At 52.7% G+C, this 24,301-nt stretch overlaps 11 protein-coding genes across 11 annotated transcripts; 3 read left to right on the forward strand and 8 right to left on the reverse strand.

Annotated features, from left to right (window-relative positions):
- Nucleotides 1-37: 37 nt before the first annotated feature.
- On the reverse strand, nt 38-1,200 carry LAESUDRAFT_816146 (uncharacterized protein; the record flags this gene model as incomplete). The annotated part of the gene is made up of 2 exons (XM_040914749.1): nt 437-1,200; nt 38-367 (listed from the first exon to the last, which is right to left on the reverse strand). The coding sequence occupies exons 1-2, from the start codon at nt 749-751 to the stop codon at nt 38-40; spliced, it is 645 nt and encodes a 214-aa protein (XP_040758804.1). The 5' UTR covers nt 752-1,200.
- A 392-nt stretch (nt 1,201-1,592) lies between these two features.
- LAESUDRAFT_664706 (uncharacterized protein) lies at nt 1,593-2,871 on the reverse strand (the record flags this gene model as incomplete). Its single annotated transcript, XM_040905144.1, has 3 exons — nt 1,593-2,272; nt 2,332-2,654; nt 2,696-2,871. The coding sequence occupies 3 exons, from the start codon at nt 2,869-2,871 to the stop codon at nt 1,593-1,595; spliced, it is 1,179 nt and encodes a 392-aa protein (XP_040758805.1).
- A 1,189-nt stretch (nt 2,872-4,060) lies between these two features.
- Nucleotides 4,061-6,222, forward strand: LAESUDRAFT_739355 (malic enzyme; the record flags this gene model as incomplete). Its single annotated transcript, XM_040911000.1, has 10 exons — nt 4,061-4,124; nt 4,180-4,358; nt 4,414-4,497; nt 4,552-4,642; nt 4,698-4,785; nt 4,840-5,360; nt 5,427-5,527; nt 5,591-5,792; nt 5,857-6,074; nt 6,139-6,222. 10 exons carry the CDS (start codon nt 4,061-4,063, stop codon nt 6,220-6,222), a joined length of 1,632 nt encoding a protein of 543 aa, XP_040758806.1.
- On the reverse strand, nt 6,172-7,638 carry LAESUDRAFT_498778 (uncharacterized protein). The gene is made up of 3 exons (XM_040902696.1): nt 7,389-7,638; nt 6,995-7,339; nt 6,172-6,934 (listed from the first exon to the last, which is right to left on the reverse strand). The coding sequence occupies exons 1-3, from the start codon at nt 7,443-7,445 to the stop codon at nt 6,617-6,619; spliced, it is 720 nt and encodes a 239-aa protein (XP_040758807.1). The 5' UTR covers nt 7,446-7,638; the 3' UTR covers nt 6,172-6,616.
- Nucleotides 7,639-9,355: 1,717 nt separating this feature from the next.
- Nucleotides 9,356-10,300, reverse strand: LAESUDRAFT_499004 (uncharacterized protein). Its single transcript, XM_040902697.1, has 4 exons — nt 10,065-10,300; nt 9,756-10,012; nt 9,597-9,700; nt 9,356-9,537 (listed from the first exon to the last, which is right to left on the reverse strand). The coding sequence occupies exons 1-4, from the start codon at nt 10,155-10,157 to the stop codon at nt 9,503-9,505; spliced, it is 489 nt and encodes a 162-aa protein (XP_040758808.1). The 5' UTR covers nt 10,158-10,300; the 3' UTR covers nt 9,356-9,502.
- A 1,658-nt stretch (nt 10,301-11,958) lies between these two features.
- LAESUDRAFT_731671 (FMN-linked oxidoreductase) lies at nt 11,959-13,647 on the reverse strand (the record flags this gene model as incomplete). Its single annotated transcript, XM_040910088.1, has 6 exons — nt 11,959-12,451; nt 12,509-12,640; nt 12,703-13,024; nt 13,080-13,191; nt 13,247-13,519; nt 13,639-13,647. The coding sequence occupies 6 exons, from the start codon at nt 13,645-13,647 to the stop codon at nt 12,241-12,243; spliced, it is 1,059 nt and encodes a 352-aa protein (XP_040758809.1). The 3' UTR covers nt 11,959-12,240.
- A 190-nt stretch (nt 13,648-13,837) lies between these two features.
- Nucleotides 13,838-14,494, reverse strand: LAESUDRAFT_499127 (uncharacterized protein). The gene is made up of 2 exons (XM_040902698.1): nt 14,321-14,494; nt 13,838-14,260 (listed from the first exon to the last, which is right to left on the reverse strand). Exon 2 carries the CDS (start codon nt 14,218-14,220, stop codon nt 13,903-13,905), a length of 318 nt encoding a protein of 105 aa, XP_040758810.1. The 5' UTR covers nt 14,221-14,260; nt 14,321-14,494; the 3' UTR covers nt 13,838-13,902.
- Nucleotides 14,495-14,907: 413 nt separating this feature from the next.
- LAESUDRAFT_708059 (uncharacterized protein) lies at nt 14,908-16,262 on the reverse strand. Its single transcript, XM_040906674.1, has 5 exons — nt 15,796-16,262; nt 15,663-15,744; nt 15,482-15,612; nt 15,182-15,428; nt 14,908-14,956 (listed from the first exon to the last, which is right to left on the reverse strand). Exons 1-4 carry the CDS (start codon nt 16,160-16,162, stop codon nt 15,307-15,309), a joined length of 702 nt encoding a protein of 233 aa, XP_040758811.1. The 5' UTR covers nt 16,163-16,262; the 3' UTR covers nt 14,908-14,956; nt 15,182-15,306.
- A 612-nt stretch (nt 16,263-16,874) lies between these two features.
- Nucleotides 16,875-19,010, reverse strand: LAESUDRAFT_731676 (enolase C-terminal domain-like protein). The gene is made up of 10 exons (XM_040910089.1): nt 18,899-19,010; nt 18,622-18,840; nt 18,362-18,566; nt 18,133-18,306; nt 17,928-18,073; nt 17,709-17,850; nt 17,623-17,648; nt 17,481-17,571; nt 17,042-17,430; nt 16,875-16,988 (listed from the first exon to the last, which is right to left on the reverse strand). Exons 1-9 carry the CDS (start codon nt 18,926-18,928, stop codon nt 17,306-17,308), a joined length of 1,158 nt encoding a protein of 385 aa, XP_040758812.1. The 5' UTR covers nt 18,929-19,010; the 3' UTR covers nt 16,875-16,988; nt 17,042-17,305.
- Nucleotides 19,011-19,711: 701 nt separating this feature from the next.
- LAESUDRAFT_499169 (PWI domain-containing protein) lies at nt 19,712-21,631 on the forward strand. Its single transcript, XM_040902699.1, has 8 exons — nt 19,712-19,899; nt 19,960-20,060; nt 20,112-20,243; nt 20,296-20,481; nt 20,605-20,649; nt 20,711-21,134; nt 21,238-21,529; nt 21,583-21,631. Exons 1-7 carry the CDS (start codon nt 19,887-19,889, stop codon nt 21,282-21,284), a joined length of 948 nt encoding a protein of 315 aa, XP_040758813.1. The 5' UTR covers nt 19,712-19,886; the 3' UTR covers nt 21,285-21,529; nt 21,583-21,631.
- Nucleotides 21,632-23,193: 1,562 nt separating this feature from the next.
- On the forward strand, nt 23,194-23,672 carry LAESUDRAFT_764097 (uncharacterized protein; the record flags this gene model as incomplete). The annotated part of the gene is made up of 2 exons (XM_040913381.1): nt 23,194-23,459; nt 23,534-23,672. 2 exons carry the CDS (start codon nt 23,194-23,196, stop codon nt 23,670-23,672), a joined length of 405 nt encoding a protein of 134 aa, XP_040758814.1.
- Nucleotides 23,673-24,301: the final 629 nt, after the last annotated feature.

Here is a 24,301-nt window from a genome sequence, read left to right on the forward strand (position 1 = left end):
AACAAAGTCGAATCAACGAGGTCGTTACCTACCCTATCTAACCTCCATGTGCATCATCTGGTCTCGCGGCAGCCGAGATCTCTGCCACACCGATACAGTACTCTCTCGCCTCGTCCACGAAGAGCGAACCGGAGCATGGTCTCTTCTCTGCACAATGCCATCGTGTTCCGTGCGAAGATGGCATGGCGATCAGCACGGCGATCTGGAGCTTTCCAATCTGCAGATCGTCCGGCACTCTGCCAGCAGGCAGCTTTTCAGCTCTGACGGCTGGGCTACGACGTTCAAACAGTAGTCGTCGAGAGCGATGGGGGAGAGCCGGGCCGCTGGCATAGTCGCTCGCTCGCGGCAGGAACCTGGCGGACAGTGGCTGTCGCATCATTGAGTCCGTACGCAAGCGGCACTCACCCTCGGGTGCTGGTCGGACAACGTTACTTACCAAAATTGTCTGCCATCTCCCGCCAATATCCCCTCTATTCTTCTTCTGTGAGTCCCCAACACCATCATGCCTCAGTTCCAGGCCAGCACACATGTCCCACAGTCGCGGCTTTTCGACCAGCGGGCGCTCTATAGGTATCACCCGCCTGGTGGGGTTCATGAAGCTCATGCTCGGGTAAACGCGGCGGAGTACGACGATGGACAGAACGGCGCCGATGAAAAGGCCCGACGCGAGGAAGACAAGGATGAGTGGGGGGCCGTCGGTCGATTGAGCGACTGTTGCGGGCGTGCCATCGATCGACGTGATATCAGACATGCAGGGCGCGCAACGGGCAATGTTTGGCCTCCACAAAGACTGTCATACACAAAGAGCAATTTGGGTATATGTTACCGTCCAGCGAGGACGTGCTGTGGGCAGAGGGGATTATTATGCAGGGCCGGAGCTATATAGCTCACCTGTCCACGGGAGCTTCCTCAAGTCCGCCCGAACGGGGATCATCATCCCAGAGGCGTCAGGAAGCACCCGAAGACCCACATTCGATACGGAATCAACGGTGGACACCCCGCATTGCGCAAGTGCCCCGGCCTTCGCAGTGGTGTTGTGACTTGGCGGGCACGGGCCGGCAACGATGAGAATCATGAGACATACATTCAGAGCAACGATCGTCGGACTTCCCGCGAACGTGGAGACTCTCAATTGCCGTGTGTACCGAGTGGGAGCAAGCGCATCATGCAAAGCCGACAAATGAGGGCGTAGGCAGGGCGTTGGGCTTTGGACGGAGACGATCACGGGTCAGACGTGGATTTATAGAACTCACGGATGCTGCTTGCCGCTCATGATCCTCCCACCCAAAAGGCTGCCGAACGTCTTGGGGTGCGATTGTTACTCGATTGAGGAAAATTAAACTTTAACACGGAGGCTTCTAGTGCGGTCATTGTGGCGCCAAGTAGTTCACGCAGACCGTCTCGAAGAAATCTGCATACCCCATATACGCGACGACGACGATGACACAGTAGTCACCGGAAGGCTTGCGGCTGATCGGACTAGGAAAAGACTGTGTCACGAGCTGATAGCTGAAGCGCTGACCCATAGTGGAGTGGAAGGATGAGTGAAGAAAAGTAGCACACACTACGCGACCCTACCGTTCCATGCAGCTTCACCTGCGGTTTGTCGAGTGTCTCTTTGCCGCCTTTACGTCCCTCGCGAACCTGCTCCTCTTCCTTGGCTTCGGCCCGTCGTCACCCAAGTCCTCAAATGCATCCTCCGCGCCCCTCGCCCTCGATCTCGCCAACACGCTCTCTTTCTTACCCCTCTGTCGCAACTCTTCATAGCCATCACCGACGACCCCGCCGCGCGATCTCCCAACCGACCTGAGGATATCGCCAAACTCGTCCTCGAAACCTCCTCCGCGCCCACGACGGCCCGACGCAGCGGCAGTCCCTCCAAGCGCAATGTCCGCCTCGTCCTGTTTCCGCCGCTTCGCGTCGCGTTTCTTCATGATCAGTCGCGTCATGTTCTCCTCCTCGAACTCGGTTATGCGCTGCAGCTCGCGCGCCCGCCCGGACACGATGCCAGGCGTGGAGCCAAGGCCGGAAGTAGACTCCACGAACGGTTTTGTAGGATCGAGACGCGCAAGAGTGGAAAGCGCAGTTGGGACTGGCACCCGGCGGGACTTGTCCTTGTTCCTGCGAGGCTCAGTATAGGGCATGGGTGCCAGCTTTGGAGGGCGGTAGATCCCGTCTCGTCCGCGAGTGTCCTCTTCCTCCCTTTCTTCATCCTCTGAGCCAGACCCCTGGTCCATAAGGGCTTGCGGGTTCGGCTTGAATGCAAGAGGATCTGTAGTAGGAGTAAGAATTAATGCGATCTTCTGGGGTATAAGCAGATATTGCTCTCACCATTGACAACGTTCTGGCTCGCAGACGGGGCTTCCTCTGCGACTCGCACGAGCTTATCAATCTGATACTTCATTCTGCCTTCCAGAACCTTGACCTTCTCCAGCACAACTCTAGCCTCGATCATTGAATCGACTCTGTCTCCTGCGCCGGGGCCGCGGGCAGGTCGGTCGGGGGCACTGAAGGACTGGGACGGTGGTGATCTCTCTGTCAAAGCATGACCAGCAGCACGCCGAGAGCAAACCAGAACCAGTGATTGGAGGTAGGACAGCATGAGGTGATGTTTCAGGGAAAGTAAGGAGATTCCGTCCTTGGTGTCAATGTCGCTGGGAGAGCGTGTCACTCAGTATTCTGTGTCATGCAACACATGTAGTATACATACTTTTCCTTTATTGCCTTAACTGCTTCTCGTACGGCAGACATGCCTTGCCGCATGCAATCGACGAGCTCGCAGAAGTCGTCTACTTCTCGGCTATAGTCGACAGCAGGCGACCCAGTGTCGGCATCCAGCCTTTCTGACCGTCGGCCTTCTAAAGGGCCCATTTCCTGATACGTAGCTCTGGTCAATGTGGTGTGGTTGCGTGAACCCTAAGGTGGGTGAGCGAAGTGAATGTAGGATGGTGAGGATGGCGGTCAGGAAAATCTCACAGCGGGATCTCGGGGGATAAAATATTCGATCTCCGAAAACGCGCCTCAGCCACTCACGCGTGTTGGCTGCTCGCTGGTCGAACTCGAGTCATCCTCGTCGCTGGACTTGCAATTTGATCTATTTGTCTTGACCATTAAACCCGATTTCTCTGCCACGGGAAGCCGTCGTCGGATTCCCGCGATTTGTCCGGCGGACACCGATGAGCAGTGGAACCGCGAGCTCAAGTGCTTGTGAGGATTGCCAGTGCTGCAGCTCGCCTGCCTGGTATGTGGCGGCGGCCGTATGCCATTGGACCGCGAAACGACGCAAAGCCGTGCAAGGTTTATCATTGCCAGACTTTACCTGCCAACCGCGCGCCTTACGCGTGAGATCGTACGTGGCTCTCATATCCATTCATTGGCCTTCCATTCCGCCCGCTCTGTCATCCGTATGGTTCCGTCGGGAAGGCGCACCACTTTTTTTTAGGGAATGCCACCTAACGTCCCAGAAAGACTTGTCAACGCAAGATGGGCTGACCACGTCCTGACTCATGCTGGGGTGTTACCCGGGTAAACAAATCGTCGGACGACTCATATACTAGCTCTCGTCATGGCTGTGCCATTTGTTGCTTATATCTGCTGAACATCCTTCCTGGCTGCCGTATTCCCTCTTTTTGCTACTCTGAGACTGTTTCACATTGGCATCTTGACGTGATAGATAGCGGGCGCCGAGATGAACGTCGTGAGAAAGCAAGGTGTGTACATCTGCTGATGCTGCTGTTCATCCTTCCTGGTCGTCTGGGAGGAGACGTTGGTGATCTACATCCGTCGCTATGAAACGTCCGCTAGTGGGACGTCGTTCTGGCAGACTGATGCATCGTATCACCAAGCTGCACTGCTTTGCCGCACGGGAGATTTTCAGGCGTCAGGCTGTCCGAGCGCTGAGCTGACAAGACGTCAGTCAGCAATGCTTTAAAGCGGCCATCTTTGTCCTGTGCAAAGCAACCCATTCTGTCCGCACTGCGACTAGGCATCCCTCTGGCAATAGCACGTTACGACTCTCGCCCATCCTCATTCCTCTTGACTGCTTGTACTGACTTCTGAAATGACCATAGTTCTCAACCCCGTCTGGATCAACGGTGTGCAAAAGCTGAAGGTGGTGCCTCAGCGTACGTCGCCTTTGTCAGAGAAGCGCATGACAGCTCTGCTCAACATTGCCTCTAGCGCCACCTCGACCGGCCCGTGGCTTGCTTCCGCCCGCTATGGACGAGGCGACACATACAGTCCGGTGTCTCCGGCAGTTGCGGTCAAAAGATAAAAACATCGAAAAGTACATTTATCTCACCCAGCTGAAGGATGCGGACCACCGCACCTTCTATAAGCTATGTCTGGATAATATGTCTGTGAGTATGTTTAGGATGGCTTTTTGCGGACGACGCATTGACAATGGTGCTGCAGGAAATCACGCCCATCATCTACACACCAACGGTCGGCGATGCTTGCCTGCAGTTCTCACATATCTTCAGGAGACCGGAAGGCCTGGTGAGTAATCCGCATATAGGACTGTCTGTGATTGGCGTTTAACGTCCCAAATAGTACATTTCAATCAAAGACAAAGGCCAAATTGGCAAGATTTTGCGGAATTGGCCTCGCATAGACGAGGGGCGAATCGCAGTCGTTACAGATGGTGCGATATTCATGACACGTGGTCTGGGCTTCAATCGTTCTGATATTCTCTCAAGGTTCGCGAATCCTGGGTCTTGGTGATTTGGGGCTGAACGGCATGCCGATCTCAATTGGCAAGCTCTCTCTATATGTCGCAGGAGCAGGGTAAGTCGAACTCACTGTAAAGAGATTCTCGATGTTAACCTAAACACCACTCAGTATTCGCCCTTCCTCGACAATACCCATCTGCCTCGACCTCGGCACGAATAATGAGCAATTCCTCGCTGACCCTCTCTACCTCGGTCTCCGGCAAACCCGCGTACCGCGAGAAGAGATGACCGAATTCATGGAAGAGTTCATGCACGAAATGTCGACCATCTTCCCGAACCTGCTCGTGCAGTTCGAGGACTTCTCTACGGACGCTGCGTTCACGTACCTCGATCGCTTCCGGCAGCGCTACCCGCTGTTCAACGACGACATCCAGGGCACGGGCGCGGTCGTACTCTCTGGGTTCCTCAATGCTGCGAGGCTTGCGAGCCAGGCAGCGGGGAAGGAGCTGGAGGATCAGAGGATTCTGTTCTTGGGCGCGGGATCGGCGGGTGTAGGGGTGGCGACGCAGCTGACGAGTTTCTTCAAGATGCAGGGGATGTCAGAGGAGGAGGCGCGGAAGCGGATATGGCTCGTTGATTCGCAGGGGTTGATTTATGACGAGCGAGGACCGATGGCGGAGCACAAGAAGCGTGGGTATTGCTTCCCTCGTTAAGGTGACCACTCACTGACCCTGACCTGGCTGCTATGTTACTCAGAGTTCTCGCGCCAAGACTATAGCGGACCGCCGATGAAGAACCTCACCGAGATCATCGAGTACGTCAAGCCCACCGCCCTTCTAGGTCTGTCGACGATCAAGGTGCGTGATGACCCACCATGATTCTGATCCATGCATCCTGATATCAGAGAAATAATGACGTAGGGCGCCTTCAACCAATCTGTCATCGAGACGATGTCCCGGCTGAACGCCCGTCCCATCATCTTCTCTCTATCGAACCCCGTACAGCTATCCGAGTGCGAGTTCCACGAAGCCGTGCAATGGTCCGCGGGCCGCGTCATCTTCGCGTCTGGCTCGCCGTTCCCAGAGCAGACCCACGACGGCCGCACGCTGTACCCCGGGCAAGGCGCGTCGCATCGCACGCGCACTCCATTGCTAGCATAAGCTGATACTGATTTCTTGCGATGCAGGGAACAACATGTACGTGTTCCCCGGCCTGGGGCTCGGCGCGATCCTGTCGCGCGCGTCGGCAGTGACGGACAGCATGGTCGAGGCGTCCTCGCTTGGGCTCGCGGACGCACTGACGCCGGAGGAGCGCGCGCAAGACCTCATCTACCCACGCATCGAGCGCATTCGCGAGATCAGCGCGCAGATCGCGTGCAAAGTCATCCGGGCTGCACAGCGTGCGGTGCGTATACTCGCTATGCGTGTTGGAAACGGTGATTGACGTATCTTGTTTTTGGATGGGGTAGGGCGTTGACCGTACGGTCGAGCTGAGAGAGCTGTGGGACGACCAGCTCTTGGACTGGGTGAAGGCCAAAATGTGGATGCCGTGATGATGGACCCTCTGTATGTATTCCGGAGTCTCCGTTAGGATCGGAGGTCCTGTCTCGTTGATATGTATCGTGCTTGTGTTGCTCGTGTTAATCTTCTGTCCCGTCCAGCTGGTCCTTCATATGTAAATTAATTCTTATCTTTGTCGCACAAGCCTATAAGATTATATCTGTCATGAAGCAACCGTCTTGAGCTCCGCGAAAGAATGTGCCCTTCGTGATTCTGACGCGATCTCGACGAATTCGAAAGCCCACTAAGCAACTCTCGCTGCTCGTCTATGAGCACATGCAAGCTATATGGTATTTCGAGAAGCGATGAGTCACCATCTCGGTGAACGAGCGTCAATCCCCGCAATCACGCACAACAAAGAAGAACAAAAACTCCCTGATGTCTCCACTAGACCCCCTCCCGTTTCCGAATATCCGCCACACCGAGACACATCGGTGCAGCCCGCTCGCCAACACCTGCGCCGCCACGACACTCCTTGCCAGATAACCGGCGCGAAGTGGGCGAGGGCATGGCGATGGCGACTGAGACGCGCAACCATCCGTCGTCCGCCTTCGATCGTGGCTTTTTCAAGATGTTCGAGGCAGTGGAGGACGATGTCTGCACGCTGAGCGGTCGATCTCTGCTGACCTCTGGGAGATGGACAGATGCGCTGACAAGCCTCTCGAGCTCGTATACGTCGCCCGGGATAGACTTGACGGACAGCGGCTGGGCGTCGCGTCAGTCTCGATTACTACTCGAACCTCACTATGAGGGAAAAGGGCTCACCGTGATGTGACTCCAGCGCGCATCATCCAACGAGCCTGTTGGAGAGGGGGACAGCCTAACATCCCACAATTGTGGCTTCTTGGAGGCAGTAAACGGGTTGGGGATGGCCTGCCGCCTGCGGTACCGCGATGATTTGTAGAGCCACAGTATTACTATGCCAACGAGCATAGAGAGTGCGAGCGAGACGACTACTGGGATGACGACACGCGTGACGGTATTGGAGTCGTAATGCGATGATCCTGCGGACGGATCTGAGGGACCGGAATCACTGGAGCTGCCTGAGGACGAGCTGCCCCCTGGCCCGCTAACGATGGCGGGGCCGGCTGCCATGTTATCACGGTTGTTCTGAGAGACAGTTAATATCTGTGAGAACGATGAAGATGTGATTACTGACGAGGTGGACTGTCGAGGGACGTCTACGCGAGAGTAAAGACGGCTCGTTCATGTACATGATGTTCAACGCGCAAGGTGTGCTGCGTGCTTTGGGTATGCCGGTGCCGAGGTGAGCTGTCTCTCCTTCATCGCAAGAAAGCTGGAGTGGAGACAGGGGCGCGTCGTGGAATGCAGAAGCAATCTTGGACTCGAGAGGGGCGGAGATCGAGGGTCGAGGCACGGTGTAGTAGTGAGGAGTGTAGAGAGGGTGGGTAAGCACAGGCACAGCGGCATGGTGCCATATTTAAGGCTGGCGGCTATGCATCTGCTTCGCTTGCGCTGGGCAAGGACATGTGTCTGTGCATCTTTCAAGTTAACTGTGCCAGTGCTTAGGCCTCAGGGTCCGATCCGCTGCGGCGGAAGACTCGCGGAATCGGGCGTCAGGCGTCATGATTCGAAGTCATAGTCATACCGAGTCATTCTGATTTCGGTCGCACCAATCGTTGTTAGCGGGGGTATTAACGCTTGGCGGTGCATCGTAAAATTCTCCTGTTGAAAGAGATATCAGCACTGTCCGGAGGAATCATCAAAAGCCTTCACCTTCGAGGCTGCTTGCTATAATGTCCCGATTTTGCGATGCAGCATCAAGACGAGCCTGTGTGGTGGCCGCTCGCCCAGCGTGGGCGGAGGGTTCTCCCAACGCGCTCGAGTCCAGCCTCTGCCTGCGCACTATGATGACCACGTTCGTTCGCCACTCATCCGCAGTGACGACCATCGAGTCACTGCGCAACTCGTGGAGGCCCATGAGCGCTGCTACTGGTGCGTCTAAGCGCAGTTATTGCGGGGCGGCGTTTCACCATGCACCGAGCTACAAACAGCGAAGTCATAGCCTCGTACACTTCTGCTTGTCGGGGAAGATTTGACCGCATGTGAATACTAGACCCGTGATGTCGACAAGAGGACTACCCGTGTCCGGCCGCTTAGGGGAATAGGCTAGGAGTCAATTCGTCGGTGGCGAACAGAGTCATTCCGCGGACCCGAGGCTCGCCGGAATGGTTGGAGGTGGTTAGGGTAGTCGGCGCCAGTAGCAGATGCCGTCGTCCATAGATGTTGCTGGTTCGTACACAGGAGAGTTGAACAGTAGATCTACTTGAGAGATGATAGATTGGCGCCCACAACGTCCTGTTGAATCGAGACGTCTTCGCTGCAACTTCGTCTTGCTTCTTCCGACCGCGGAGCTCGCGGTCTCGATGAAGACCAGAATTGGTGGCTATCGCGCACCGGTCGGAGTCCTGATGAACGATTTTGAAATAACAACATCTACGCAGAGCGGCGTCTGGTGAAAGGCATAACGGCCGTTCTGCGCGAGTGTTGTTCTGTGGAATGCTTAAATACCGACCTCAGGAATGGGATGTCCTGCAGATATAAGCTGATGAGTTGAGGTGAGCTACTCCGTGCTCGTGAAGGAATGCTAGCCCTTTGGCCAGATCACGGCTGAGCTGAACGAACCTGCCACGAAGTACACCGCCGTCAGCGTAAAATTCGAGTGCCTCGTCGATGGAGCTTCTCCTCGGAAATATGAGGTACTTCCCCACACTTGTTCTAATTGTTTTGAGTAAAGTGATGACGTGCTCGGATGGCGGCTTTATCGTGAGGAGAAATTCGAGGATCTTCAGCTCGTTCGATTTGTCGCCGATTCGTTTTGCGATGAATTCCGTCCCGCTGGAGTCTCCTACACGACGTATAGTACGTACGTGAGGTGGTAACTGCAAAATGTTTGTCAGTGAGAGCTCTCAAAGCATTCAGTTCCCCGTCGCTCAAACCTTGTACAACAGTTCCCATGTGCCCCCACACTCAAAATGATCAGGTACCAACTCGTATCCTTCCGCTCCGAACTCGTCGCTTTCATCACTGCCATTAACATCTTGGCCATTGTCAGATCGCCCTTCCGTCCCATCAGTGCGAGTGCGCCCGGTGCTTTTCTTTAAATTGAACCGCGGCCATTTCTGATTTCGAATGCTGGTGTTGAGATCTTCGACCTTGGAAGCCACGCCTGCAAATCTATCATCGTTTTCTCCCTCCAGGTAAGATGCCAGATTGTACAGTTCGAATGCAAATTGAAGCCTTTCGCCTTTGTTAGACATGCGAAATCGGTCTTCCATGTAGTGAACCTAAAAAAGGACAGCAACTCAGGCTTCAGGTTCACTGAGATGAGAGTTCGCTCGCATACCTTCGATGAAACCTTGTCTTGATAAAGAATACAGCGTTCTGCGTAACCCTCTCCAGTGAAATAAACGGCCATTAACACAAATGTCCTCTTCGGAGACTCCTCCGCTTTGTCGTCCAAAATTATGTTGGCGAGACGAACAGCAGATACTTTGACACTTACAACCTCCAGGAGACCTTTTCTGAGAGAAACGTGTCTAGGTAAACCGCAAATTGATATAAGAGAATTCCGTTGGCATCAACGTTGTTGAATTCCCTCCGTTGGTGTTGCCACATTGAACCATTGTTGGCATTGAACGCAACCTGCAGCAAGTGGCTCAATTCGAACCATTCACGATCGGTAGAGTGAAGATCTGTTCGGGACTCTGAACCGAAATTGGCATAGTTCTTTGCAAAGATTGTCGCAAGCTCTTCTTCTGTCTTCAATGAAAGTCAGAAGTCAAGGGGCGAGACAAGCAGGAAAACAACGAACATAATCAGCCATACGTCGTTTGTTGCTCAACAGCGCTTTGTATTCCTCGACGAAATGGGGAAGCTGGTGTGTAGATGCTTCAGTAGGATCCATGGCGGTTCAACAATCAGGCGGCAGCGACGAGTGCAGGAAAGGGTTGCGTCAGATTCCAGAGGATCTGTTATAGGCCCGGAAGCGAGATCGGAGTTACAAAACACCTCGCAGGTGTCGATCGCCCGCACACACTCCTCTCGAGTCTCGCCCCTCTCTTTTCGATTTATGAGACTCGAACACAATTGCGGTATCAAAATGGAGCTCACGGCTGCTGCATATCTTCCACTAGGTTCCTGCTGGTGTAGCGACTTCTGCTCACAGAACGCACGCCAATAAGAAGGTTGTACCGCATTTGAAGTATTTCTCTGCTCTGCGCTCTCCATTCTCACGCCGAAAGCCATGAATCTCGGACGAATAACATTATGCAGACTAGTGACACCACTCATTTCTCGTTGCTCGTTGCATTCACTGAAAGATCGTACCCGGGTTAGCTCGGCCAACGTGGCCAGCGGAAGCACGCCCAGAGAATGCTCCCGTAGATCACAGCACACTGAGCACAGGCCACGGCCGCTGGGAACGCAAAGCCTAACGCATCTCATGCGTTCGTCACGCTCGCTCGGGAGATACAGATACGACAGAAGGTGCAAGGTCCAGCGATAGGGAGACGGTGCGGATACCTGGCCGGCCGGGCTTCTGACAGGTACGCGCCCGCGGGCGTGCTGGATGCGGCGTCGAGAACAGAAGGACAGGCGTGGCGCTGAGCATATCAAGGATTAGAGTTTGTGCCCTGAAGATGTGGGCGGCTTCTGGGAGCGGTCGGCCCGTCAGTCGCGAGTTCCCCGTAGTTCTTGATTGGACGATCCTGAGAGAGTCTGGGACGCGAGAATTCGTCTTGGGATCTCTTGCATGTCAGACAGTGCGCGTGAGAGCAGTAGCAGCGCGGATTGAAACGTACTAACGCATGTTCCGGCAATATCTGCGACTATCAAAAGAACACTGTTTACAACGCATGATCCTGCAAGGGTGTGAAGCCGTCTCTGTTAGCGCGATATCGCATTGAATAGCATGAATGAAGGCCTCCGTGTCTGATACGTTATGCTGAGCTATGCCGAAACAGGCGGATTTGCCATAATCTCTTGTTGGACCGTTATTGACGGTGAAGATAGGGCGGACGTCCCCATCCTTGAGATCCAATCAGCACACTGATTCGCCGCAGCAAAAGATAGGCCTGGACAGTGATTTCGCTTCGAGGCCAATGGAACTTCGCGAAGCACCTCGACCCGTCCAGCCTACGAGCGACACGTGCAACGTGCGTGTTGCATGTCACAAGTCCAGGGTGCGAAGCCCGCAGCTGCAGGCGAATTTTCAGACGAGATATGGTTCAATTCATCAAGGAGGGCCGTCCTCTGGTATGCAATGAATGGACCTTGACGTGGGCCCGGGTCCTCCGCGCCGCTCGTTCGCTGAGTTGGATGGGATACAGCGGCTTTGTCGGAATATGCAATAGCATGAAGCATCGGGAACGCGAAGCTCGAGAACTGCAAACGTGTAAACAAATTCGCGAGATAGCTGCGGGGTGGTCTCGGAGCGATGCTGCCGCACAATGTATGACGGGCTGATGAGGGACGATCAGGGGAGGCGGTTCGTCGTCGCTAAGTAAACGTCCGCGGCGGCTGCAATAGCACGGGCCGATGAGTGAGAGGGCACCTTTGCGTTGGTGTCTTGCAGACTTATGATACGTTGAATAGGCATCGACAGTGCGGAGCTACTGCAATGATCAGCGACGTGACAAGGCTTGCATAGTCGAGCAGTTCGAACGCCAGCACAAACGCTATGCGAACATGCTAAGGACGACTGTATAAAAAGCCATCGATGACGATGGAGTGCGGAAGCAGTGAGTGGGCTTTGTTCCGAAGGCGTGCACTGTCAGACGCTGAGCAGGAAGAACAATGGATGCCAGCTCACGAGAAGAACAGTGCAGTGAGGCAGCGACCGTACGCGCGGACCTTTAACCAGGAAATTTCCGCGTAAACGGAAGCATGAATACCACCAAGCCAAGTCCGCGCATTTGAAGCAGTAGACTGAAGTGAAGGCACATACATCCCGACGCAAGAGAGGAACGGGATTAAGCATTCGGAGGCATTCAATTCCTGAAAAGGGCAATCGCATCAAGAACGTCGTCCACTGTTTTCTCATGTTCCTCTTCGCATTCCTCAGCCTCCACGGCAGGATCTGCAGCGGAAGGAGAAAAGTCCCGCCACCGTTGCACCTTCCGCAGTGTGTACTCGATATCTTCCAGTGATTCGCATTGAGTCAATTCAGCGCGGAACTTGTTCAACCACGGTCTTCGGCTACTGTTCAGGATGTCCAAAGTGAGATACTTCAGGAACAGAGAAGCGAATTGGACGGACCATTGATGATCGATGAAGTGCCTAACGTGAGTTCGCACCGTTTGAATGGTCGCTGTACCTGGATCCTCCCTGCATAAGTCGAGATATTCTCGCGATATGTCGACGGGATCAGGAAGGACGTTTGCGAAAAGACTGTCCAGACAGTGACCATCAGTGAAAAGACAGAACACATGTACGAAGGCTCTCTGCCTTACCAAGGGTTCCCGAGCAACGTCTCGCCGACCATCATGCCATCCGCTCCAGTCACTGCACGATTGGCTTCTACGTCTTTCCAGACTCGCACATTGCCATTGCTGACCACAGGTATCGTCAAGTTCTCCTTGAGCCTCTTCACCTGCTCTAGATCGGCTGCCCCCTGTCGTCTCCGTCGCGTAGAGACAGTCCGGGCATGGAGAGTTATCCAAGATGTACCTACGTTTTCGAGCCGCTGGGCAAGATCTAGAGTAGCGGACGCTGACTGACAAAGGCGCAATTTGGCAGAAACAGGAACAATCAGCGAGTGTGACCTTGAGGATACTGAGCAGCGACCACATTAATCTGAAATCACAAATTGCTTCAACGAGCGACTCACCGATACTCTGGACAAGAGGCCAATCCTTCTGGCCTAATAAATATGCCCCGTGATGGGCATCTCGCGCTGTCTCCTGAGGACAGCCGAGATTGAGATCTGCGCAGCTTGTATTCTCATAGGTTCAGGTCTTCCGTGGATCCTAGCAAAAAGCACACCTATTGCATCACATGTCCCTGCAGCTTTCGGGCAGCTTTCACCACCGTTTCCGGATCGTTTCCACAAAGCTGCACAACAACAGGTCTATCTCCCGGACCGCCGAGACCTCGCAAATGGAAGTCCAAATATTCCTGGTCGCCAAGCAGTCTCTCTGGGAGAAGCATTTGGGTGTAGACCAGGGTAGCATCGTAGCGTCGAACGAGCTTCCGGAGAGGGAGATCGCTTTGATTGACCATAGGTGCCGCTACGTTGGCAAGCACCTTTCTTGAGGGAAAGCAGTCAGACTTATACATGATTCTTAGTATCCTGGCATGTCTAGGAGATAGTGAAGCTATGGATGAGAGAAAGTTGCGCAGAGACTCCAGAGCCCTCCCAGACTCCAGTGGCCGTCATCCATGGTCACGTGGGGCATGAATACATACTATTAGTTCATCGGCGCGACGCGTTTCAAAGGTCTCATGTCGATCAATCGACGCTGCATGCAATAAATGTACAGACATTATCACTGGAAGAAACCAGAATTTGTCTAAAGGAGTGATACTACTTTCAACAGGCTCGTCGTCATGCCGGCCACTCGAAAGCTCAAAGACGAAGAGATACATGCTCTGCCGCCTGCTCAAGGTGTCCACTGAAGAGTGTGAAGTGCTGCAGTCATATCGCACTTCCTTCATACTGGTGCTTCAGAGCCGATACGTCCACGTCGTCGACCGACCCCATTGTGCCGAACCCCAATTCCGGCGGCGGACCTCCCGAACCGGGGGGTCCTTTTGCGCTGTGTGGCCTGGTCATCATCAGCGTTTTCCATTCGGTTAAGGGGGACATACGGAGTCTTGCGCGCATCTCTCGGATTGAGGTAGCTATTTGGCGTGTTGGTCAGTTGAGAGTGCCACAATGAAGGGAGCGAGTAGCCATACCCGACGGGGGCACTGAGCACTGGCAGGCACACGAAGAGAGCAAAGCATAAAACGGCTTTGGAGGAGAGCATCGCGGATGATAGGGCCAGCCAAAGAACAAAATATAAAAGGCTAGATGCAGCGTGTTAATGATCACCGACTTGTCGATAGTAAACGGCATATGCCACTCACCACTCAGTGCCTTGAAAAGACGAAGGAGAGAAGGATACGGAAAGGACGAAATAGGGCAGACTGACGCACTCACCTCTTGTACCAAGGAAGTGCGCAGCACGTATATCCCACGCTCCTCCGGCGCACAGAGGTCATCAATGATCTATACGGCGAGGTGCTCGCAAGTTCATGACAGACCGCTACGCGGATATGAACAGCCACCAATGGGACAGCAAGCACGTACCGGAAGCGAGATATATCGCTGGGAAGATCACAGTAGCCATCGCGACCGACTATTTAACAGAAGGCACGGCCTGCCAATCAGGTTGATGGAGATGTCCATTGGTCGTTGATGCATTTACGGTGCACAAGGACTCAGGAAGATGGAAAGCTAAATTAAGTTTGCTATCTACGCCGACGGGCTTGGACTTCGGTGAGTTGTGATGCGATGCATGCCAACCACCATTAGCATAATGCACGGTTTCGACATTAGTATCAGCCTTGCTGCACGATCGTGCTGATGTTGTGCTGGAATCGAGCTGTAAGATAGCATGTTTGCCATTACGTATCAAAGTCGCACTCACCCCTGGCGATGTCAGATGGTATTGCGCGCAGCTGAAGTATTCGCGAGTCCATGAACATAACGGAAATGCTACTTTCAACGTTCTTCTACAGGGAAAATGAGCAAATTGCATGCGCACACTATGCGGCATAGTTTCAGGTTCATCAATATGACCGGGAAACGAGACAACGATGGCCTTTCAACGATCAGAGGAGAGGGATACTGGTCGCGTAACTCGAACGATCAGCGCATCCACGTCATAAACTGATGTGGCCGGTGAAAACTTGGGTTTCACCGGAGCCTGCAAAGATACACACATGTTCGGTGAAACTTACTTGGGTCCGGACATGATAAGCCGGGGTAGGCAACAGCAGTCGGCAAGGTAGTAACGCTGCTAGGATGTACAGTGACATAGATGCGAGTAGTCGATACACAGCCCGTGATGTCAATCAATCAGGTACTTTCGCTTGAAGAACGCCCGCAGATGGAATATCTGCCAGAGTCCCAGGCCAACTAGAGAAATTATGGTGAACCATGCAAAGTTCTGCACACGTGCTTGAGTCGACACTATATGGCCCGGAGGTGAGACGTAGTAACAGAGGTTATGGGCATTTGCTCACTATTTGTCGATTGAAAGCGCTCCTCTCGAGTTTTGAGATAATCCAGCTCGTCGACGATCTCTTTTACTATACCCTCCAATTTGCGCATCTCGGTCTCCAGTCCGGAGAGAGACTCTTGATTAGCAATAGCACTGGCAAAACCATCAGTGCAATGTCTCAGAGGCTAACTGTAGAAACTGACTTGTAGTCCACAGCATCAGCACCGATATCAATGTCTAGGTCAATTACTCGTGACCGTGGCTTTGCCTCGACAGGACCTCCCGCTTTTCATGAAGTCAGTCCGCCAATTCTCACCGTAATGGCATAATTCTCACCTGACTTGTCCGGGTCCAAGTAGTTCTTGAAACAAACACCCACGTCCTCTTCTGAATGTGCCGTGATCGCGAACCGCTTCTCGCCAGATATGTTCTTCTTGCTCAGGTACACGTTCCTGTTCGGACCTGAGTCGAGGATTTCGATATCGACACGCTGGTGGTCTCCCGGTCCCACATTCGCGGTCACAATGACTAAGGCACCAGGATGGGCGGCATTCCAAATGCACTTCGGTGAAGGAAAACGGCTCGCCTGTAGAGCGAACTTGATGGCATGAGTAGGATGGCAGAGCAGGAGGAGTACAGCGGCGAGCAGCAAGAAAGACGAGCTGGCCGTTCGTGATTGCGAGCGCCGAAACTCAGGAAACATGTTGTGGACCGAACAAGCTGAAATAGCGGGTAAAGCGAGTGCGGGAGCAGCTCTGCGTGCAGAGCAGGTTGATAGTGACCAGAATAGAAGCGTGTCACTGGGTCGACGCTGGCGGCTATTACTAGCACACGAGTTTCTTGCTCTAATTTCGACTCACAAGCGTCTACATTTGTCTGAACGCATGTGCCTTGCTTCAAGTACCGCGCTTTCTTTTGATCTCGCATGTAACTCGTGTACTCTAGTGTCTGTAATTCCCATGAACAGATAATCTTGCCGGAAATTAAAGTTTGTGTCAAGGACGCGCTCGCGACTTGGTTTTTACCATTCATGATATTGTGACCATGTCTGGCTCCTGCTCGTCGCAAATCATTGTTACGTCCTTGCTACCGCTGCTTCAATCCGCTCGTTTCGGGGCGCCGATAGGCGAACCAGAAGCGTGCACTTTTTGATCTCTGAAATATCCAAAGCGTTTGTAGGCTGGCTTAAGCCAGACAGATTCATCAATGTACCCTCGAACAAAATTTTCAGCTATATAGTTCTTCCAGAAGCTGGTTGTGGTCCAGAAAGCCCATGTCTCATTGTCGAATTCGGGGACTGGATGTTATCTCACCCTCAAGCTATTATAACGCGAAGGCAATGCAGTGGCAGCTGGTACGCGCTTCCCCTTGTCATCGATTCTTCACGCGTCTGCATTTGAATATGCTCGCCGGACGAGGGTCAGAAATCATGCTCAGTATCCAGGACATACCCGACAATAACAAGGGAATTGTTGCGATCCGCGCGATTTCAAATGGAGAGAAGATATGATTCTGTTCAAATCGCCACTCTTTACGGTACAGTCAGAGGCTCGAAGCGATGCAGAAGAAAGTAAACACCTACCTCTCGCCAACTGTCATCGTCACGGGCAAACTCCTTCCATCCTGGAAATGCTCTTCCACGTTGCGACCACACTCCGAATAATCGCCTTTTTGTTGGCTTAGCAGAACTGTTCTAAGTTTGCTCTAGATTTAACTGGTCTGTTGTTCTGAGCGTCAACAATCGTTGAAACGAAGGGCATGGCAAACTCAATTTCTGCGGAGGGTGAGGGCAGTACTGTAACATAGTAAATTGTCTGTGGCCCACATACGGGATTACATTCACGAATCACCATTCTCTCAAGCACCCGTCTGGCCCATTCCACATTGCATTGATCCAAGGCTTCTTACGACTGTAGCGTTCGGCATACTCGCGGACCAATTTCTCGTGAATCTTAATTCCGAGGCCGGGCCCTGTGCTATGTCAGATCATGCCCCCGGATAGCTTACGGGAGCACACAGACCTTGCAATACTTCAACGTGTCCGTCTTTGATAGCAAAGATCGATGGGTCGACAAGATACGTGAGGAGGTCGGCTCCTTCGTTGTAGTGCATCTGGGAAGCTGTTCATTTTGTGTTGAAGCAGATCACTAGTTGATGACATGCCTGTAGGCTCAGCTCTTGAATGAAGACTGTAATCGGGATGTGATGATTCAGTTAATTCGGCGACCACTCAGCGAGGGTGTGCTTACAATTAGGCGAGGCAATGTCCACTTGCATGCACGCTGCAAGCGCGATTGGACCCAGAGGACAGTGCGGGGCTAACGCCACGTCATATGTCTCAGTGAGCGAGGCAATTCTATGCATTTCGCTGATGCCGCCACAATGTGCCACCTAAGGTGGGCCCGTCGAGTTCAGTGACACTTGTTTGCAACGAACATCTGATGACCGGATAGCGTAGGATTGCTCACATCCGGCTGAGCGATATCGATGGCTCGGGCTTCAAGGTATGGCCTAAAGTCGCTTCTGCCGTACAAACGCTCACCCAGTGCGATAGGTGTGGATACTAACGCCGAGAGGTCGGCGATCTCTTGCGGCTGCGTGGGGAGGAGAGGTTCTGTTGGGGTACATGATCTTAGTGTTTTCATGCGTTTGCCCAGCAAGCGTCATTAGTACCTTCGATAAAGAGCGGCTGAAGCGGTTCTAAGAGCTTTGCAAGTTGCTTTGCCATGCCCTTGTGCACGCGTCCGTGGAAATCGACACCGACGTCCAGTCCCAGTGTTTTCACGTCGCTGACTCGTGCCACGGTTTCCTTAAGCAGTTCTGGGGAATCTATCCATGCCATCGCCTCTTTACGTGGACTGATGTGAGTGTAAAGCCCATCGAGTCAAGAGCCAGGACTAACCTGTGCCGTTCATCTTCACAGCTGTAAAGCCCTGCTGCTTGCGACTCTTCGCACCCTCAATCACAGCATGAGGCTTGTCCCCGCCGATCCAGCCGTATACCTTCAGGCGATCGCGGACCTTGCCCCCAAGTAGCTGCCAGACTGGCACGTCCAGCTTTTTGCCTTTGATATCCCACAGGGCGATATCCAAGCCTGACAGTGCGGACTGGATCGTGACATCAGCAGCGATTCTACGGTAGATCGGCTGCTATGTTACTCACCATCAATACGGGGCCGCCTCTGTAAAATCTTGCTCGATAAGCATGCTGCCAGATGTCTTGGATTTTATCGGCATCCCAACCGACGAATCGTTCGATCAGGTCCTTGAAGGCTCCTTCGACTGCTTCGGTATGTCCCTCCAATGTACCTTCGCCCCATCCAACGATCCCTCCTTCGGTCTCAACTCTCACGAAGAGCCAGCGAGGAGGCACTCTGAAAACCTTCGGAGTTGTTAGATCGTCTCTGCGCGATGTAGTCCCTTTCGTCGAGTCTACATACCTCTATGCTCTTGATCGTGCTTGGGGCCATGACACGGTGTTTCTGGAGCCATTAACGCTGCTCCAGCCTGGTCTTATATTCTCGCGCGATGCATGCCTGGGAAACAAATGGCACCGGACCAGATGTACGAACTTCGGTCACCTGCACTGAGATAGTGAAAAGCCCATTTTTTACAGTTACATATGCATGCTATATCTGGTTTGGTATTTTCTTTTTAAAACATGTATTTGCATCTGTTGCATTTGGTATAGCATATTCCAAGTTTGGCCCTTGACTTGCTACAGTGACAAATTGGCATCATATATTTTATTTACATCTCCAGCAAGAATTCAAAATAATGTGCATGATATAATGCAACATAGCAGATTCATCGCAAAGTGGTCTCTCGCCCCTCAGATAACAGCATGTAGAAACACATTTTGAGCAGTGCCACATTCTGTAGGCAATATTTACAATTTGTACATGAAACATGGATATAATATGTGACATTACTTTGCCACCATTGCAATTTGAATGCTAAATTTGCAATATACAATACTGCAGGCAACAGAAACAAATCCATTCTCTAAAGGTAAAATACCAAACCAGATTTGGCATGCACATTTTACTGTGAAAAATGGCTCCATGTCTGAGGTGTGATCCGGGCCGTACATTCTCGTTGGCACGGAGAGCCGCTGCCGACGGAGTTGAACACAGGGACGAGAAAGTTTTCCAGGATTGCCCTGTAGTACTGCTGAGGTTGCAAGAGCATATACACCTTCGTAGAGGACTGTGTCGGACTAGAAGCTACGAGTGCTATTTATTTGCTTGTGCTGTAGTTACGAGAATCGTAACGGGAGAAAAGAAAAGACATCAATCGAATTGAAGTCCCACGTGTCAATGTGATAAACGCACTAATAGGTGGCGCAAACGATTTGCACCTCTCCGTCTTACTACCTCCTCTACATCTACCCTCCCAATATAACGCAGCGGCCGTCAATCTAACAACATGACTGATGCGGGTGAGATCCAATGTTCTCCAAAAGCCCTACTCTGTTGAGTACTGAGTTCGGATTGTCCAGGATTCTTCAAGGGTACTTCAGCGGATCAAGACCGTAGGTTCTCGGACAAGGAGCTCAAACTCCTCAAATCCATGAAGTTCCCGACAGACTTTGAGAAGAAGGTAGTACATCAGCCTTACATCATGCATTGTTGTCCTCAACAATTAGCAAAGGTTGACATGCGTAAAGTAAACTTGACTGTCATCCGTCCATGGGTGGTGAAGAAGATCATCGAGCTGGTGGGTTTTGAAGATGAGGTCGTCGTGGAATATGCGATGGGTTTGCTTGAGGACGATTCGCAACCGGTATGTGTAACTCATGGATTTGTAAAGATAGCCCTAAACTCATGTTGCCCAGACGCCAGATCCGAGAAGAATGCAAATCAATCTGACAGGCTTTCTCACAAACCACACGCCCACATTCATGTCTGCCCTCTGGAAACTACTTGTTGAGGCGCAGGAGTCTCCCGCAGGCGTTCCACGCACATTCGTAGAGGAGAAAAAGGAAGAGATGCGCCAGGCCAAAATGGGAGATACGCGCGCCATCGAGGAGCGCGACAGGCGTGCACGGCTGGACGAAATACGAGAGAGTGAGCGGGAAGCGAGGACAGAGGGGAGAGGTCGCGGACGAGGCAGGGGCCGTGGACGGGGAGGGTTCGATGACGACAGAGGGGGCAGACCGCGGGACAATGGGTGGGGCGGAAGAGGAGGGGTGAGTTCTATGCCATTATAACTTTTTCTCGTCTTTTAAATTGGGTTTATCTTCTCATCAGCGTCCTCCTCGTCGGCGTACACCATCACGATCTCCCCCGCCGCGCTCTCCCCCGCCGCGCTCTCCCCCTCCTCGCCGTCGGCGTTCGAGCTCACGGACTCCCCCATATAGCACCCGGAGTTCTCGCTCACGCTCAAATTCTCCTCCTCCTCACCGTCTGCGTTCCCCTCGCGCCCGCTCTCCATCCCGCACTCCGCCTTCGCGTGCTCTCGACAGGGACACTCCTTCTCTCCGCCGGCGCTCGCCGCCCACTCGCTCCCTCTCTCGCTCTCCTCCACCCCGCCGGCGTGCGCGTTCCCCGTCCATCACACCTCCGCCGCGTGATCGTGACCGTGATCGCCGCCTCAGGGATAGGGGTTCGCGGAGCCCACCGCCACGCAGACGGCGCCTCACGCCCCCTTCGCGATCTCGCAGCCCACCCTATCGTGGCGGTTATGGGCGGCGCAGAAGCATCAGCAGGAGTAGGAGCCGATCGGTCCCGCCTCCTCCTGACAGGAGGCGTTCCAGACGTAGTCCGAGCTATTCGAGGGAGCGGTCTCCGCCGCGGCGGAGGAGGGAACGCTCGAGAGATATGAGCGTTAAACGCGACCGACGGAGGAAGAGCGATAATCGCAACCAGAGCAGATCCAGGAGCAGCAGCAGGGACAGGACCTTGGGTACGGACAGTCGCAGACAGGACAGAGACGATAAGACGGGCACGGATGCAGAGCTGCGGGGCGCGAAAAGTGACCAAGTGGCCGAGAATGGCGAACTCAAGATCAAAGGCCAGGCTGCGGTGGAGAAGCGAAAAAGTAAATGGGAGGAGCAGGCAAGGCCGCAGGTGAGTGCCGTCTTATAAGTGGCATATGCAGTATACTCATATTTTTTGTCAAGCCTTCTATCGAGCAGAGTGAGCTCGAGAAGAGGGAGAGCGAGCTCAAGGAGAAGGCACTGCGAAACAAGGTTGTCAGAACCCGTAAGGGCAGTACGAATCCCTCGGGTTCGAGCTAAGCAGGCGTCCTAAGATGGAGTTGTTGAGCGAATGATGAGGACTCGTATGATTCCGTGGCCCGAAAAGTGTTCCCTCGCTTACGTTTTTCTCGGTTGCTCTACTAGAATGGCTGCTCGCACTATCTGTGTCGAATGATCCGAGTTGACTGCATGTACTTCCGTTTCTGTGCCTGCATCTCTGTTTGATGTGTAAATCTAATATATGTTGGTGAAATACAGCGACAGATGCTGCCGACGTGCAACTATCGGTGCGTTGTTTCGCATGGAGGCTCGGGATCGTCGGCGATGGTATTACCGTGGTTCATTCACAATAACGACAGTGCGATCTCCCTGAGGGCCCGTGATTCTGACATTCAGGCGCGCAAGGGGCAGCACTTAGCGAGATTCAAGACACCGGAAGCATGGGTGGGCCTGTGATTCCACCAGAAACATCAGCAAAAGTGTCATCAGCAAAAAGCGCGCGCCAATATATTGTATTGTGTGTGATTGTGACCGTAAACGAGATGGCGTGGATTTAACAAGGTTTGCAATCGGTTGCATTGCCAAGCAATTACATACAATGTAGGTGATGGATAGTATTTAGTCACCGGAAGGTATGAGGAGTTGTATGCAAATGCAAATCATCGCCAATACTTTATGTCAATTTATTGACAATATAATTCCAGACATATGTACAACTGTCAGAATATAATTCATTTCATTGTCCACTGCCGCAGACACATCAAGTGATGCACTGTGAATGTGGTTCAAGACAGTGACTTGGACTTGAAACCAGATACAATGCATGAACAAGATGAAGCTGTAGAAACTCATCTACATGACAGAAAAGACCTCTGCTATTTTCCAGAGATTACTTTAAGCTCTTTGTCTTTGTGGTCACTTATGCAATTATGCGGCCGTCACAGTGTCTTCTAAGTCAGCACAGCGCCTTGAATTAGCCTCGCGTGCACAACAAATTAGGAAGGTGTCTCTCCATATACGGTAAGTCGTCAAGTTACATCACTAGCTCCGAGATTCAAGCTCCGACACACGTCGTTTATATAAATGCATCACTTGCATCCCCAGGTTACTTTTCTTTGCACTCTTCCATTGCTATCGACAACTACACAGACAGACATCAAACGGCGATGCTAAGGGTCGACACAGTGAGCTTTGGTTCATGTTGTGGAATCGCTTAGAAAGGGACTATGTGCGCTAACGTACTGATTCTTAGAGTGAAGTTCGAGCCCAGTGCGAGGAATGAATACTGAACGCTGAGATTGAATGCTTGCGCTTGCTTACTAAGCAGATGGACGAGGAAAGAGACGCGCTGTACCTTTCATACAGCATCGCGTCTCGACATCATCTCGCTATCTGCTCGTCCTCGTTTTTCTCACCACTGCTTTTTTTTCGCACCCTCTGTGCCTGTCCCCAGACAACAGGACCCAAGGAGTCCTTCGCCAGGAACTTCAGCGGAAGCTATCGAGCTTGAAAACGACAAGCGCAATGCACGCAATGCGTCTAGAGCAGACCGGCGCGACCATGGCGATGCAGCTGTTTCGGAAGACGAACATCTGCTTTATCTCGACGGCAATGAGCTTTTCTGCTGGTGCTGGGTCGCCCGAGGCCACTTGTAAAGATCATGCCTTCAACCATGCCAACGCTATCCAGCTTGCTGAGGCTATTCATTACCTGTTCCCAACCTTGAAAGCTCCGTGGAGGCTTACCAATGCGCATATACCCATCGAAGAGGTTAAATTTCCACCAGACATCAAGAGCTTGTCTGACTAGAAGCCTCGTACGCATCTTCTTCTCTAAGCGATTCCTTGCACTCATGAAGTCTCGTGCGACGCAGACTCGTTCCTCTCCGGTTCAAGATCAAGTTCCGCGAGCATGCATTCAACCTGTGCACCCTCATGGCATCGCTGCGCGCATCAGCCGAGGTGCTCTCTGAGAGCGCGATCCTGCGCACATTGCTCGCGAAGGAGGACTGATCGAAGAGATGTACATAATCATGGCTGCGACACTCAGCGTGTCACTGAAGGCGGGTGACAAATTCGGGTGAGACTATTGTGACAAGGATGGAAAGGCGGGGCTCTGGGAGGGTACGCCGCACAAATTCTACAAGACGTTTGCGAGCGACAAGTATGTGGTGTGTGGGAGCGACTCTCGGTCCGTTGCCCTTTGTTGACTGAGTGTGTAGCCTCCAGACTTGTTCTCGCTCATCCATGACCTGTGAGCATGGTGGAACAGGTAATTTAATCATTCGCTCAGCATTGTGATGCTAACAGCTGCCGCATAGGGAAACATTCGCAGTCCAGAGCAACGACTTCGTGATGACTGGCATCTGCGTTTACAAATGAACAGGGCCATTGACATTCAATCTCATCATGCAAAGTTGTTGCGACCACGTTAACACCACAGTGTGCTCATTCTTAGACAATGGCAATGACGATGACGATGTGGGGATTAAGACCAACACGGCAGGATTTGTGTCCGGTAAATGTGTACTCTCTTGTTGTGTTGCGCTTGCAGATTGGTCGCAATGGAGTCTCTGAATTGTATTGTACTAGTGAATAGCAAATAATATGTTGTAACCGTATGTTACTCGTTCACCCACATA

This window comes from Laetiporus sulphureus (genome assembly GCF_001632365.1).
Source record: "Laetiporus sulphureus 93-53 unplaced genomic scaffold LAESUscaffold_67, whole genome shotgun sequence".
Taxonomy (NCBI): domain Eukaryota; kingdom Fungi; phylum Basidiomycota; class Agaricomycetes; order Polyporales; family Laetiporaceae; genus Laetiporus; species Laetiporus sulphureus.